At 35.9% G+C, this 18,110-nt stretch overlaps 2 protein-coding genes across 7 annotated transcripts in view; both read right to left on the minus strand.

Annotated features, from left to right (window-relative positions):
* LOC149134969 (uncharacterized) overlaps window positions 1–778 on the minus strand; it is a 20,641-nt gene extending 19,863 nt beyond the window's left edge. Inside the window, exon 1 of the mRNA XM_089353299.1 lies at window positions 624–778. Coding sequence (XP_089209425.1) covers window positions 624–778 — 155 coding nt within the window. The remainder of the gene's footprint in view (window positions 1–623) is intronic.
* LOC106872923 (G protein-coupled receptor dmsr-1-like) overlaps window positions 1–18,110 on the minus strand; it is a 477,534-nt gene that overhangs the window by 180,591 nt on the left and 278,833 nt on the right. The window lies entirely within an intron of this gene.

Raw genomic sequence — 18,110 nt, forward strand, 5'->3', positions numbered from 1 at the left:
GCATGCTTCGAATCTTTCTTCTGCCACCAAGTATCCTGCATGTTTCGTATCTTTCTTTGCACTTCCGCTTTTATCTCTTTGAAAAAAGTTCTATTTTGGTCAGAACCATTTGCTAGTAATGAATGCAATGCTTTTCGTTTTTCTTCCAACAAATGTTGAATATTTCCCTCACTTTCACTAAACCAATTCTGACGTTTCATCTTCTTTACTCCTAAAACTTCTTTACTTAAATTGTATAGTTGTCCTCTGAAGTCCATCCACTCATCTGACTAATCCAAATTTTCGATTTATTTCTGTTGAAATTCTACTCTGTTTCATCCTTAGGGAGATTCACATTCAGACATTTAATGATACCAGTGCCACTTCGTCTAATTTTTGGCTTCACTACAAACTTCATCTGTCCAGTGCGGGGAGCGATGATCCCGCTCCGCGAATGACCGGCACTATACAGAAATCTCTCTTACTTCGCTTTCTAGTTATCATATAGTCTAACAGGTGCCATTGTTGTGAACCGAGGTGCATCCATGTAGTTTTGAATTTATCTCTTTGCTGAAAATCAGTGCTCATAATAAATAGATTCAGCTCAGAACACATCTGCAACAAAACTAAGCCATTGCTATTACAAATCCCCACTCCATGTCTTCCATGTCTCATGATCCACATCCCGTGTCTCATGATCTTTACCATCTCTAGTATTAAAATCAGCTAATATGATAATCTTATCCTCGTGTGGAATTTTGCGGATATTTCGGCACATCATAACAGGAGAACTTTTCATTTTTAATTGCATTTATAGTTGGTGCATAAACACTAACAAGTGTTACATACCGACATTTTTTAAAGGCAACCTCAGCAATATCATTCTTTCATTTACACTGTATGGCAATTCCTCTAAGGTATCAACCAAGGTTTTCAGTGCAAAAGCAACACCACGTCTTTCTTTGCAATTTTCTTTTTCTTCTTTCCTACTCCAATAAAATGTGTAGCCACTTGGTTTCTCAGTAAAGTTATCTTGCCCAAGAAATCTAGTCTTTGATAATGTTACAATGTCCATTGCATTCTTTTGCATCTCCTTACCAATAAGAACAGGCCATCTATCCGGGTATCTTTTATTTGATTCTGAATCTAATAACGTTCTTACATTACAACATCCTATATTCATGGACACTTTTCTACTGCTGCTGCACGCTATGGCAGAATGACGGCCAAGCCCAGACTGCAATACCCTAGGGCACCTGCCGGACCAAACCTGTTCACCTCTGGATCCTAAGCCTTTTTTTCCATTTGCATTTTCATAGTTCATGGATCTCATAATTGTATTTAAGCCTTTTTCGGGCGACGACCAGCCCCATTCATTTAGTTCGTGTAACTTCAGCAAAATTTGCTCGAGCAGTAACCGTGCCAGACATGTTTTAACGTGAGGAGAAAGCTTGAACTCAGCCAATCACACTCTCTAAGTACCAGAAGCTTATCCCATAAAGAGGAATAGATCCTTATCAATGGATGCTCTTTGAGACTGCAAGTTTAACTTCAGAGTATCCTTCTCCTAGATGGTTTGTCATCCAAGACTGAAGAGCTAATATCTTCAGTCTTGGATGACAAGACTGAAGATATTAGTCTTGTCTAAGGGGTTTCGCCTGCACTCACACTGACACATATTTACAGACACAAACTTAGTAATAATGAATACACACCATCATACACACTGTGCCAGATAAAAAAATATATATATACATATATATATAATACAAATAAAAATATAAAAATATATAATATATATACAAAAAATGCCATGCACATAATACACATCAAATTATTCATAAAAATTCATTTAAAAAATACACACGAATATGCATGCACACACACAACACAAAATACACACACACAACTTTACATACTTTATTGGAGGGCATTTGACTCTTCTGAGTTCTTCCGACATTTGACGGGTCTTGTTTTTTATCCCTTCTCAACAAGTAAGCTTGGTGGGGTTGCCGGTTTAGTCCCCGATGACTAGACCATACAACAGATTGTACTGGGTTACATGTACCAGCAATACATAAGAACATTGTAGTTCGCTTGAAACAGTGTTGTATCGAAGAATGAAAAGTAACGGGAAAATTAGAAAGCGTCTAACAGTGTAGAGAGTTTTACAAAAACCTTTATATTTCAGGTGCAACGCCTATCCTCAGGAAGAAGCAGTCCAGAAAATGTCAAATTAAACCGATTTCGTTACACACATTCCTAGGCGTTGGTGTAAGCAACTTTCCAGCTGTTGGCGTATGTAACTCTCCAACTGTTGCTGTAGGGTCGAGGCAGTGGAACGATACAACTTCTTTTACATGTAGATTTCCAGTTTTCTCTCCAAGGCCAATGTGGAGGCATCTGTCTCTTTGGTTGTTTTGCCGTATCTGAGGCGTTTTCGGAAGGAAGGCATTGATACTTAGGTGCTCCTTCATTTGGAAGTGGAGTGGTCGTTTGGTGTGTGTGTGTGATTGTGTGTGTGTGTGTGTTTGTGTATACATGTGCGAATATATATGGATGTATATGTATGTATGTATATATGCATGCATGCATGTATGTATGTATATATGCATGTATGTATATATGTATGTGTGCATGTATGCATGCATGCATGTATGTATGTATGTATGTATGCATGTATGTATAACAATGCCAAAGTTTATTGCAAGCTTTTCTAGGATTTTCCAAATGTTTATTACTGCATATATTTCCTGCTTTCGTACTAGGGAGTAGAGTCTTAACTCTTTCAGTATTTCCCTGTAGCCGATACGTCGTATTGTGTCGATCTTCTTTGTGTAGCTTCACTGGATTGCCTTGAGTTCCGTCGTTACATTATTTGGTGACCACGGTTGGGACCAGTAATTTAGACGGCTGAGGATGGAAGTCCTTTATAGGACAATCGTGGTTTCCTTTTCTCTAGTTTTGAAAGTTCGAAGGATCATCCGTTCAAGTGTCTGCATGTTATTACCAGCTTGGTAATATGCACCTGGAAAGATGCATCATTACTCATGTCGATGCCGAGGTCACGCACTGATTTTGATTCAGGGATTGCAATCATTCATAGGCTAATGTATCCTATCTCCTCTTTATTGAGCTTCATGTCTTGGTAGCGCAGCACTTGGAATTTTCCAATGTTAAATTTCATGTTATTTTCCCCAGCCTAACTGCATACTGCCCAACTCACATTGTAGATGCGCAACAGGATTCTGTATCCTCTGGGTGACTTGTACCGTCTGCACAGCTTGCAAGGGTTTTTAACTTATGCAGTTCAGGGTATATCAGAGAGAGAGCCACTATGAATAGCAGCGGCCCCAAGATGCCCTGTGGAACACCACTCATTATTTGTATTTCCTTGACCACCACTACCTAACATTTATCTTTTAGAAAATCATGTAGCCATTCTCCAAGTTTTCCAACCATGCCAAGTTTACGTAACTTGTGACAAATCACATCATGGTCGACTTTGTCAAAGGATTTGGTAAAATCGAGGTATTTCATGTCCATAATTATAACAATACCCACGCATCAGGGGTGGTGATGTAATGCCAGACAATGGATTAAGTGCAAAAAGATGAACTGGTATACTCCATCGTACGCAACCCAGCAATTATTAATCTACCCTAATTTCACTAACATAGCAAAGGTCAAATCTTAATAAAATTGCCGAGCATTCTGATCGAACCAGGTAACTACGAAGTAAAGTATGCAACCTAACAGATGTACTTACTGCGCTCGTACACCAACATTTTCCATTTAATGAACAAGGAAATATACATAGTTTTAAATGTGTATTTGCCACAATTACCCTGGAGATTAAAACAATAAGCTTCTCAGACTCTTAACAGTTTGATGGAACAGGCCCCGTGCTGTTTCATTTATAACTTAGAGGGTTCTTAAATTTTAATACGATCGGGATTTTATTGAATGCTAAAGGTTATTCACGACATAAATATCAAATAATGAAAAAGAAATAAAGCGTTGTTATCGATTAAGACTTTTTCCTCTCATAAAAGAGTAAATAACTTCGAAATAAGTCTTAAATTGAATTGACGTAAATTACGAAAAAACGATAACATAACACGAGGCTTGGAATATCGTTTAGAAGTATTGTTTTAAAATTGATTTTGAATATTTCAAGAACGCGTACAGTGTAATCCACAATTAGTAACAAAGAGATTAGATATTATAATTCCCTTTTCGAATATATAAATAGATTACTGAAATTGCTTGTTTTTATTGTTATTATTGTTGATGAAGATGTTTAGCCCAAAGTCAGCCACTACTGACTAACTACAACCTCAACTATTCAATCTTGTCTGCCAAAATTTTGCAGTTAGGATTTCATCACACAATATGTCAATGTTTCTTTTACGACAGTAGAGTTGGATGTAAGACTACCATCTCCAGCAGATCAAGGAACTTGACATATTAAACAAATGTGTATTTTAATTAAAGCCATTTTAGTTTCTATCCTTATGTCGGGAAGAGTTCGTAGTTGGAGAACAGCAATATGTATAAGCCTAAAATAATTGCTCCTAACTGAAGCCGTGGCCAGCAGTTTTGAGGGAAAGGGCAAGTCGATACTATTAACAAGCCATCTTCCCTCTAAGCCCAGAACGTCAGTGCTTTTTTTTATTTCAGCAACATCAGAAAAATGACTGGCAAAGTTGAATTCCACATGATTTGAACTCAGATCGTAAAAAGGCGGAAGATATAGCGCAAAGAATTATGTCCAACACAAATTCATACCTTCTTGGTTCCCCTAATTATAATTCACAATCATATGGGGCATAACTATTCAGGCTGATGACACTGACGAGGTGATCAAACAAACCGTCGCGATATAATACAAATAACTGATTTTGAAGTGTGTCAACAGATTTCCTATAGAATATAGTGCCAATACTAAATGTTACGATGTTTGGTATACGAATACGTCTATGTAAAAAAAAACTCATCAATTATCCACGAACACATTGCTTAACTACCCACTACGTTTAGCGATGTAGCATTATTGGATAGACCAATTTACATATAAAACACATTCCTGGTAGCTAGTACGTAAATATTCATTACTTCAATATATTCTAATATAATATAATATACTAACGAATATATTAAAGGTTTACAAGTCAATATTGTAACTTACTTTCGTGTTAGTAGTACGATGTTCCCATTTTAAAGTATAGCTCTACATTTTTTATAGATTTCAGAGTCAGGAATGGAACTTACGACGTTTCGTATTCGTTTACATTCATGTAACCATGTCATCAAAGGCACAAGAAATAGGTAACGGGTATATATGCATATTTCAAGATCTTTCATCAGCACCACATCCAACCCACCAATTATCCACGGTAGTGTTGCTTCAATTCCCAATGAAATTAGCGATTTAACTGAAACAAATCTACAGAATGTATAAAAAAGGAATTTATAGCAATAATACCAAGTGGGATATATGACACATCTATGAGACAACAGAAATTAAGTTCCGGAGGAAAAGAAGCAACGCTGAAGATTCTGTGTTATAATGGTCATATGTTGATGAAATAGCCATAACTGAAGACGAAAATGAGCGAAACCCTTGTTGGTTATCATAACATTAGCCCTTTGTGCACGTGAATTCTGGATGCAAGAGCCATGATTAAACTGGTACTAATAGCAGTAAGGTGCACCAGAAGATGTTACACATACAACCAAAGAAAGAAATATTCTTAGTAATTATTCTTAAGTCACTTCCTTTCTCCACTCGTGTTCGTTTTGGCGTTAAAATAGCTTGACTAGTCTTGGATACAAATTCAATAGAAAGAAAAGAAACTATTTGCTTTTCTTTATTTGGTTAGACTCAGTTTCCATGCATCACATGACACCTAACTGGAAATATTGTAACATAAACTACTCAGATTCTGCAGAGAAATCGACCTGCAATTTAGTTTTAAAAAAAGTGTACCAAGGAAACCGAAACCTATAAAGCACAAAGAAACAAAGATAAGAGAATTATAGCATAAACAGATTAGAAAATAATTAGGATTCAAGTAAATTCAACATAATACAATACACACGAATAAAAGAAAGGCCAGGAAAAACGTTGCAGATGCATTAGTTTAATATTTAACATAGAGCTAAATATTAAAAATAAAATACAGTAATTGGTAATCAATATTCTAGTTGTTCCGGTCATACATTATAGTAATAATATTATCAATTGGACGCTAAATGAATTAGCTATGTTAAACAAGAAACAAGAACAAATTATGACTTCATTTAGAATATATCATGGGAACGCCGACACAAAAAGATATTTATCGTGAATACAGCTACATAGGTAGGTAAGTAGATGAGTAGGTATGAGGGTAGCTGACTGCTGAAACCAGAAACTATTACAAACATACCTACTATCAGACTACAAAGATATCTAGTAAAGAATGGAGGGGAAAATTTGTTTTCTGCATTAAGTGGAGTAATTCGTACAAAAGAGAAACTGAGATAACGAGCAACTGGGAGAAGAATACAAAATCAAGCAGAGGAAACATTTTGGAAACTAAACTAAACTAAAGATAAGGCCAAAGAAAATCACGCTAAGACCATAGCAAGAACAAATCTCTGCATGACCTATTCTTGACACAAATGAATGAAGTACTAGTTAGAGAAAAACGTAAGTCTGAGAGGCGCAGAACTCAAAACAACTGAGACTGAAAGATATTTGACAGCACCTCTCAACTATATTCTTTCCAGTAGAAACAAAGGAAATAAAAGAAAAAGACAGTAAAAACAAAGAAACTTATAAGGAACCAGAAAATAAATCTGAATAATATTGACCGGATATTGTTATCCCTGAACTTCAGGAAAAGAAATTTCTCTTAATCAATAACAAATTCCAACTGATAACAATGTATCTCTAAAAGAAATGGAGAAACTATCCAAATATAAATAATAAGAAATAGATAACCAGAATTTGGAGATTGTAAACAGAACGAACAACTATAAAAATAGCTGATTTAGAGATTATAGAAATAGATTAAGATGGATAGAAAAACAAAACCCCAGAACTACACAGCACACAAAAAGTAGCACTGCTCACACTGCGAACATATTAAGCTAAAAATAGAAAATAGAAAACAAAGCACGTTCTGTACTCATGACACACAGTGCGTTTGGTTCTGCGGGGAATGCAAGAATTACGAACAGGGTTAATTACATGATAACAAGAAATACACGTTAATAGTAGCAGTGATAAGGTTTATTTATTTCAACATTTTGTATTGATGAAATTTCAGTAGCGTTTGGCGAATGAGAAATATATAAACATTCGTACCCGAATTAGATCTCCACAACAATAACATTTTCACAGAAGTAGAAAAAATGGGGGGAAGCCTAACGCAGAATTGGAAAGACAAAAACACAGATATATGATGATTCATATTAACTGACATAAATCATGCACATATACTTCAATGATGGGCTCCCAGGTCGGATTCAAATTACAGGTTATTCACGGTTCTCTGTGTATATATTGTATTACAATAATGTAAACTAGCGGGATCCGTTAGTATTTCACGGAATTAATGGTAAATCTATTGGGTTATTTCTGAAAATTTTATCCCCAAAACCTGAAAGTGTAGCCTGTGTTGTGTCTGTATAAAAAGATAGTCATTCATCTGCTAATCATTGAAAAATTAAGGAAATTGGAATACAATGATAGGATTCAGGGTAAATTCCACAACGGTAAATTTCACTATAGGTAATATGAATATATTTTAGATCAAATTTTATTCACTCATGAAGATAATAATGACGGCGATTACATAAAAATAAAGTTATGAAAAAATGTTTAATATATTTGAAGAAATTTTTTGTATGGCAAATTGCATACAACATTTCTTAAAAATTTCGGAACGTTTTCAGATTGATAATTCTGAACTAGCTTCTTTAGTCGTACATAAATCATTTGATAGGATTTTTTTTTTGTCGAGTCCTCACGTTGAATGCGCACAATTTTCGTCTGACATAAGCCTTCTTCATTTTTAAAGGCATTCAAAGTTTCCACAATATCGCATGTGCGGATGTTACCGATGACCGCAAAGCATTGTGGAACCCTTCTACTGCATTATTTGCTCTTGATAAGTCACTTAAAACAATGACACGTATATTCCAGAGTTGGATAGGAAACTTTGGGGTTTCTTTCCGTCGACGAAGACTGCGTCCCTTTACATTCTCAATGTATGAATTCTCAAAATAAATAATAAACTCAGAAGGGATGCTTTCATCATCAGACAAATCTTCAACTCCATTGACAACGTCTTCATTTGGTAAAAATGCTAAAGCGCGAAGACACTTAATTTTCACAGGTCGGCAATTTTCCAACTTTTTCGTTAGGATATAAGGCAAATAGCATGGGCATCCATGACCCTCCACTGATGATATGTAGTGTGAAAAGTTGACACCACAAACTAGGAAAGACCTTAAAAGTCCCTCACAGACCCAATTTTCAGAGCTTTCTAAATCAACCAACCCATTTTCTGATGAAAAAAAAATAAAATTCTGTTTGAGTCATCAATGCCACTGAGTCATCAATGCCATCAAAGACCAAAAGCAAGGATTCATTTTCTAAGTACTTAACTGCATCAGGAATTTCAATCCCTGAACGACAAGTTGCAAATGCTGGTATTCCCAAAGCATGCTGCCTCTAGTTACGTGTGTTACGTGAAAGTCCAGGAACAGTTTGCAACAATCGGTTGTCAAGCAATGTTGGGGGGACAATCACAGACACACAAACATATACACACAAATACATATATATATATACATATATACGACGGATTCTTTCAGTTTCCGTCTACCAAATCCACTCACAAGGCTTTGGTCGGCCCGAAGCTATAGTAGAAGACACTTGCCCAAGGTGCCACGCAGTGGGAATGAACCCGAAACCATGTGGTTGGTAAGCAAGCTACTTACCACACAGCCACACACGTAGGCTCGAAACGTTAAAGAGTTTTTCAGTCCCCGAGCGTTATACTATTACATGTTTGTTTTCTACACTACCTGTCTCCGTCTTTTGTTTTGGGGGGAATTCTCTTTCTCTCTCTCTCTCTCTCTCTCTCTCTCTATATATATATATATATATATATATATATATATATATATACAAATAGTAAATGAGTATATGCATATATACGTACAGGTATGTGCATACCGACATCCACTTGTATGTATAGGTGCATATCTTTGTACAGGACATTGCAAACAAACGTAGACGAGAACACACGAGCCACATAGAGAACATTCTACTTCATCAGCTACCCACGTTTTAACACCGGCGTTTCGACGAGCTTCGGCCAGGACGCATCGTTAAAACGGCTCGTCCCATGGATCGCAGATTAAATTTGTATACGCAAATTAAATCTAGCCATGGAGGAATGTAGTGGCGGACAAAAAACAAGACAGGAAAACAAACAGAAAAGGCTTTACGGCCAGACGAGAAAAATTATGTGTGTATGAACGCGATGAGGCACGGAACCGAGAGAGACAAAGTGGTGGCGTGCGTTGCTTGGCGAAAGCCAAGGAAGGAAAGGATTATTGACCGGAAGCATGTGACCATGCCGGTGTAAAGGGAAGAGAGAGAGAGTGGTAGAGGGAGAAAGAGAGGGAGGAAGTAGAAGAATAGGTGAGCAACGAGAGGAAAAGAGAAAGAGAGGAAATACGAGGGGGAAAAGGAGATACGTAGTAGTAACAGAGGAAGAACAAGATGGGTAAGGCGAGATACGTAGTAGTACAGAGGAAGAACGAGGGGGGGAGAAGGAAAGAGAAAGAGATAGAGTAGCGTCGGAGGTTAAGTTTACGAAAACTACTTACAATTTTTGTGAGACGCTGCGTTCAATCATGTAAAAACAAATAGTAAATGAGTATATGCATATATACGTACAGGTATGTGCATACCGACATCCACCTGTATGTATAGGTGCATATCTGGGTACAGGACATTGCAAACAAACGTAGACGAGAACACACGAGCCACATAGAGAACATTCTATTTCATCAGCTACCCACGTTTTAACACCGGCGTTTCGACGAGCTTATATATATATATATATATAATAAATAGCAATGTCATAAATAGAAAGCTGGGTTAAAATTACGAGCGTGTTCTTTTTAGGAAATCCATCTTTACGTTGGCCTAGTATAGATAAGCCCGACTTCTGTGTGAAACCACGTATATTTCTCCCTGTGGATAGAAAATTAATCAACCTGATTAGCTTACTAACCACATGAGAGTGTGATCAGAAACGGGTAATCGATTTCTGACGAGGCTAGATAGTTTTCGGTTCGATCTTTTTGTTTTGTCACACTAATCAATATATCATTAATGAAGATGTAATTATTGATTGATTTCTCTTCAAAGAGTAACCAATTCTAGTGAATCTTTTGATTGCGTCTACATTATAATTGTATGTCTCTGTGTACGTATGTATATGTGTAGATTTGTGAGTGTTTGGGTTCTTGTATATGAGTATGTCCGTGTAAATGTATATGAGTATAAAGAGATTGACTATAGATCGTCATCGTCGCATAGTTCTATTAGAACTTAGCCACCTGATGAATAAGTAGCTTGCAGATTATTAGAGTCAACACAATTGTGTAAAACAGTTGACAATGGTACCCCAGCATGGCACAAGCCAATAAAAAAACATATACTCATTTAATCCTCCAAGGGTCATATGGGTGACCTAAAAATAACACAAGCATTTTCTCATTCAAAGGCTTTGCCTCTCAAACGTGTTATTTGTATCTATTTACAAATAGGCTTCGTCATAAGATTGAGTGACATATTTATATGAGCCTAGGCTTCACTTCCATGTCCTACTAGCTGTTACAACTCTTTCCATAATCGTACCTTTCCATAATCGTACCTATCTGATCAAAAGCAGATATACGTACTCTTTGGTTCCACTTAGATTTCACCTAGCGGAACATCCAGTAAGTGACGGGAAAATGGTGAAACATCTGCCACAGCAGTCGGTTAGTACGCGTGAGATATCTTGCACAAAGACTGACTCAGCGTCAGGTCCAGCAATCAAACCCACAGGCTTATGCTCGTCAGCCCAACGCCCTCTTAAACATTAGACCGTGCGACTTCTCAGTATTAAATATAAAGATACGTAGAAAAGTACAAACATATACAAGGACACAAACCCACATATCACACATATGTACTCTGTGTGTGTATGCAGAGAGAGGGAGGGAGAGAGAGAGAGAGAGAGAGAGAGAGAGAGAGAGAGAGAGAGAAAGAGAGACATATGGTCATATATCAATAAATGAATACACACATGTATACACATACATACATATACATACGCACGCACACATATTTGGCCTCGTGACTGGTACGAACCGATTAGATTTGGGGATCGAATCGGTACCGGGCAAGGATTCTGGATTATTCTTCCGGTTTTTCTTACTTAATCTTTGAGACTAGTCGGATTCATTCTTAGTATTCTCGTTTGTGAGATCAGTCGATTTTATTTCAGATATTCTCATTTCAAAAATAATCTCCGGCTAATCGTTGAGACGACGTTGATGTTGCCTTGGTGGAGGTTTGCGCTTTCTGAGTGCTCTTGTTATGATATATTTTTATACAGTTGTTATTATACAATGAGTCTTCCATAGTAGCTTTCTCTCCGTAGCTTACAAAGCCTTTCTGCTTTGTTTACAAATATTATATATAATATTAAACTGAAATTGATGGGTGAGCGCTTGGCCGAATCAGATGCACAAGGAGCTGTCCAAGCACTGACTTGTGGGTTCGATTTTGGATAGGGTTGGCTCGTCATTTTTCGGTCATTTGTTTGTATTAAAAAAATGTCGTTTTGAATCGGAGAATATATATAATGAAATATTATTATTCTATGAGTCTTCCATAATACCTTTTTCTCCGTGACTTACGAAGCCTTTCTGGTTTGTTTACAAAAATTTTATATTTATATTTATATTTATATATATATATATATATATATATATATATATATGTATATATGGACCTCCGGCAGTGAAAGATAACCTTGTATTTATATTTGCAGGTGCAAAGCTTAGGAGTGGATTTTCGAAAAGAGTAAGCGATCTGCAAGTTTGCAAGCCATAAATCTCTATACGATTGCTGTTTCTCTAAACAAAAGGACGCCGACTTGATTTGATATGGTTTTGTATTAAAGTAGTCGTCTGCGCTATTTCAGGAATTGAATGAAGAGGAAGAAATTTATAAGGCACATCATGTGACCTAACAATTTTGAGAAATCACTGACATCGATTGATAATTTATCGTCTAGGCTGAAATGAAGGAACCGAAAGCTGACGTCAGCAGAATTTGAACATAAACCGCAGAAAGTCGTGACAACTACTGTGACATTCTATTCAACGTACTAACAAACCCGCCTTATGACAATCTATGTATGTATGTATGTATGTATGTGTGTATATATATATATATATATATATATATATATATATATATATATATATATATATATATATATATATATATATATATACAGAGAGAGAGAGAGAGAAAGAGAGACTGATAGTATCATGTTCACTCACAATCATTAACAAGGGCGAAAAGTCCAATGATAGAATATATATCCATTACGTAGTCATTTTGAACTTCTTTGTACGAACAAAACTTTGATAATATATCAAAATGTTGGATAGATATAAAACATAATTGTAGTTAAGTATGCTTTGAAATGATATAGAAAATAGTTTGACTTGTCAGAAATCTATCAAAATGATATGACAGAACGCTACGACTTCATCCCGGGCGAGTCGTGAATATTTTTGAGGAAATCTCCTGTATCATTTGAAGTTTCGTCATTGCTGATAATTGCTTAAAACATGAAACCACTGATCTCCGAGGATTTGTATTTCCAATGTTTGTATATTGTATGTGTGTGTGTTTGTGTGAGTGTGTGTGTGAGCGAAGATATATTCGTATGCATATATGTATGTATATATACGTGTACGTATGTGTATATACATGTGTCTATATATGTACGTGTGTGCATATATATATGTATATATGTGTATATATGTATGTGTGTATGTATATATGTATACATAAAAAATATATGCATGTTTATATATAAGCATATGTGTGTGTGTGTGTGTGTGTTTGTGTGCGCGTGTGTGTGTGAATGTGAGTATGTATGTGTGAGGTTGAATGTGTTTTCTTATTTATTGCGTTTTCAACTGAAAAAAAATAAAAGAAATATTAAAATATAAATATTGTCCTTCCTAGATGGCGATTACTGTATGATTGTCTTGCGAGTGTAATTACACAGTATCAGAACTCGATATCTTGACATTGCATGTAAATGCGATATATCATTTGTGTATGCAATACATTATTATTATCATTATTAGTATTATTATTACCATCATCATCATTATTATCATCATCACCATCATCATCATCATCATCATCATCATCATCATCATCATCATCATCATCATCATCATCATCATCATCATCATTATTTCTGTTGTTGCTGTTCTTGTTCTTACTGAGTTGGCGATTTAGCAGAATATTTAGCACGTCATCAGATAAAATACTGAATAACATTTCGTTCATCTTTGTGCTCTGAGTTCAAATTACGCCGAGGTCGATTTTGCCTTTGATCATTTCGGGGTCGATGAAATAAGTAACAGCCGAACACTGGTGCCAATGTAAACGACTTAACCTCTTTCTTGAACTTGCTTGTCTTGAGCCAATATTTGAAGTAGTTATTATAATTATAATATCATGTAAAGTCTCAGCTTGTTTTTGCTGGGTATGATGGAAAGTGTTAGCAACTCACAGCCAGCCGACTGAGATGACACTTGTGTACTAATCACGCTTCAAGAGCCCTGGGGAGAATACTTGCAGTTCCAAGCAATCATAATTTCTGCAGGCTTCCTATCTTATATATATATTCTAATCTTTTTGAGCCATGTTGGCAGTTGGGAACTAATACTTCCAAGCGCGCCAGTCACACATCCTCTTTCTACATTGCCTCTGTGTTTTTCACCTCACTTCATCGTAATTGATAACTTTTTCTTCTTTTCTTTAACACTGTTTTCCCCAGGACATGTTATATCAAATATCAAGCATGTTTTGTTTTTTCTTTCCTGTTCACATAAACAATGTCAAGTTTTTGGCGTTTAATCCGTTGGTCACAGGCCATCATTGCATTCCACAAGATTTTGCAATTTCTCAGTAACTCGTTCTGGGTTTTAGTCACACCACATCTTTGTTCTTTCTGGCCCAAAATTTCCACAAAGCTCCCAATGGATAACTCTTGCCACATTGACATGTTACCTTTTGTGTTCAAGTTGCTCCAGTTTCGGGCATCCACTAGCAATGTACCACACTCTTTCACTGTTCTCACCACACACATTCTTCGTTTGTCGCTGTCAGTGGTTTCATCAATTCTACACTTCACATACTTTGTACCGAATGCTTGTTCGTGTGCCGTGCATAAAAGTGCTTCTATTTTTATCTTCAATTCACTCCTTTGCATCAATAATAACCGGCCTTCTGTATCTGTCTTTTGCTCGTATCTCTTGCAAACTGACCATACATTTTTTTCCCTCTATATGGCATTTTTTCTTTGTAATGTTTTCCTCTTGGAATTTCTCTTTCTTAACATATTTATCGGATTTGATGGAGTCCGATTTCTTGACATGCATCAACAATTCTTTCACAGCATTTTTTACATACCATCCTAAAATGTTTTCCTCAGGTTCAACATAATCTTGACAATTTATCAACATTATTATTATTATTATTATTATTATTATTATTATTATTATTATTATTATTATTATTATTATTATTATTATAAGGCGGGCGAGCTGGCAGAATTGTTAGCACACCGGGAAAAATGCTTAGCGTTATTACTCCTGTCTTTAAGCCCTCAGTTCAAATTCCGCCGAGGACGACTTTGCCTTTCATCCTTTCGGGGTCGATAAATGAAATACCCGTGAAACTCTGGAATCGATGTAATCGACTTGTCCCGTCCCCAAAATATTTCAGGCCTGGTGGCCATAGTAGAAGAGGCTATCATTATCATCATCATCAGCAGCAGCAGTATTATCAATATAAAGGCGGTGCATTTGCAGATTTCTTACGGCGCTCGACGAAATGTTTAGCAGCATTTTTTCCATCTTTATGTTTTGAGTTCAAATTCCGACCAAAGTCGACTTTACCTTTCATTTCTTTAAGAGACGATTACATCAGTGCTATTTGAGCAATGGGTTCGATGTAATCGACTGTTCCCCTTCCCCAAACTTTCAGGTGCTGTGCTTATATTAGAAGGCTTTATTATTATTATTATTATTATTATTATTATTATTATTATTGTTGTTGTTGTTGTTGTTGTTGTTGTTATTATCATCATCATTATTATTATTATTATTATTATTATTATTATTATTATTATTACTATTATTATTCAGTAGTTTTATTTTTATAACGTGCTTTCACTTCACTACCGAGTGCAGCTCTGTGCGCCTTCGGTATGTGTTGTGGTTGGCTGTGATGTTCTTATGGTTACTGTATTGAAAGTGTTTTTGTTTGTGTTGCATTATTATTATTGTTGTTGTTGTTATTATTATTATTATTATTATTATTATTATTATTGTTGTTGTTGTTGTTGCTGTTGTTGTTGTTGTTGTTGTTGTTGTTGTTGTTGTTGTTGTTGTTGTTATTATTATTATTATTATTATTATTATTATTATTATTATTATTATCATTATTATCATTATAATATTATTATTAGTTTTATTATTTTTATTTTTATTATTATTATTATTATTATTATTATTATTATTATCATTATTATTATTATTATCTAATGAAAGAGAACTGTACACGCAATCGTTTTGAAGCGAAAGCTTAGCGGAAAAAAAAACAAACTTATATTCAATGTTGCGTTACATGAGTTAAAAGTTTCTCCCGCAGGCATATGCTTCTGGGTTTGATGACACAGCTTGGATAGAGAAGCTATGTATTCTCTCTCATCCCTCTCTCTCTCTTTTATATCTCTATCTTTCTATCTACCTCTCTTTTCCTTTCTCTCTATCTCTCTCTATTTCTCTTTCTCTCTCACTCTCCCTCTCTCTCACACACACACACTACTGAAACACGCACGTACACATCTCAGTTTAAAGGTGTCCCATACATCGTGATCATTTGGTCGTTAGCATCCAGCATGCAAAATGGCTACTATAAGAACGCTCAAATAAATATTAATAAATCGACAAATTTATTCATCAATGTATTAAATTCATTTCGAAACAATTTTGACGAGATGACTAGCGCTGCACAACTCGAATCCCTACAGCATCATACATCATATATGACACAAGGCAGATATACGAGGTCTGATCAACAAGTATACAGACTGTTGCCATAGTAACGAAACTAAAGCGTGTAGAGTAAAGCCGCTTGGAACTGATTAATCATGACCTTTGTCGGCCATGGGCCCTACGTTTTACCGTGTAAAAATGTGATCGTCGCATTGACCATGACAGAGAAAGTTGTCATGGCGATACCTGCTCAGAGGCCTACGCAAAGTTGCAGAAAGTGTATGGTGAGGAGTGTATGAGTCGCACAGATGCGTATCAGTGGTTCAGACGTTTCAAAGATGACCGAAAAAAACGTCGATAGTGACGAACGTTCGAGAAGATTCGCAACCAGTAGAAGTGAGAATTACATCGCAGAGGTGCTTTCAGTTGTGAAGGGGAATCGTCGAATCACCATCTGTGAGTTATCAGGGGATGTGCAGACTAGTTACGGTTCAGTTCAGTTCATTATCAATGAGGATTTGCGTATGAGAGGCGTGTCTGGCAAGTTCGTATCGCAACAGCTTTCAGCTGACCATAAACACACACGGGTTTCAGTTGCACAAAATCTCCTTGATTGTGTCAAGAACGATGAAAAATATTTGAAACCTTTGCATAGGCCTCTGAGCAGGTATTGTTAAGCTTTTGGCAAAATTTGATGCAGATTCTCTGCTCAACTTCCTGTCCCATATTCAATGACACACTACACACCTTCCTTACAAGCACTGTTGTAAAAGACAGAAGTGAGCTAGAACATTAAAACTCAGTGCTCATGCGCAGCAGAGTTCAGGGTGAATCTTTGCCTAGCGGCTTTCCTCCTCGTACCTTAGCTTCGTTACAATAACAACAGTCCGGATACTTATTGACCATACCACGTATGTAAGTGTGTGTACGTGTGTGTGTTTGTGCGTGTTTGTGCGTGTTTTTGTATGTAGTAAACTAATAAAGGACCACAAAATTCATTGCGACAAGTACTTCAGAAGATCGATTATATGCATATTATGATGTAATATACATGTAATCGGATGAGAGATACGTTATATACATACATAAATAAATACATACATATATATATACATGTGTGCGTATGTGTATGTATTTATATATATATATATATATATGTGTGTGTGTATACCTATATATATATATATATATATATATATATATATATATATACACGTTTGTGTGTGTATAGTATACAATGAGCTATTTTATTTAGTACGTCATTCATGTGTATAAGATGGCAGAATGTGATTTCAAGTATATTCAGGTGTTATTTCTGCACGTCCTACTAGAGCGTTGAGTTACCAAAATAAATAATTGACTCTCTCCAGACTATCATTAACTTGTAAAATATAAATCTCTTGTATATATTCCCCAATCAAAAATTCAAGAGCCAGAAGTTGTATGATTCAAAACAGTCACGCGTGTATTCTGTCCTCTTAAAGCATGTCCAATTAAAATTATTGTTTCTGTATATAAAGTGTTATCACTTTTGATCATCTTCGACCCACCAGCTAATCGTTGTTCATTATTTTTCGTTGTGGAAAATGAACTGAAAGAGGAAATTGTAAAGAAGAAGTCTATTTGACGATATTCGTTCGGCTATAACGTTTTATTATTCCTCACACTTCTCTAATTTGCAACAGAACCGTTTCAATGCAAGGTATGGTGAGTGACATTTTAAGTCTTTCATGGACTACAATAATTCGGTT

This window comes from Octopus bimaculoides, chromosome 6 (assembly GCF_046866305.1).
Source record: "Octopus bimaculoides isolate indiv1 chromosome 6, ASM4686630v1, whole genome shotgun sequence".
Lineage (NCBI taxonomy): Eukaryota > Metazoa > Mollusca > Cephalopoda > Octopoda > Octopodidae > Octopus > Octopus bimaculoides.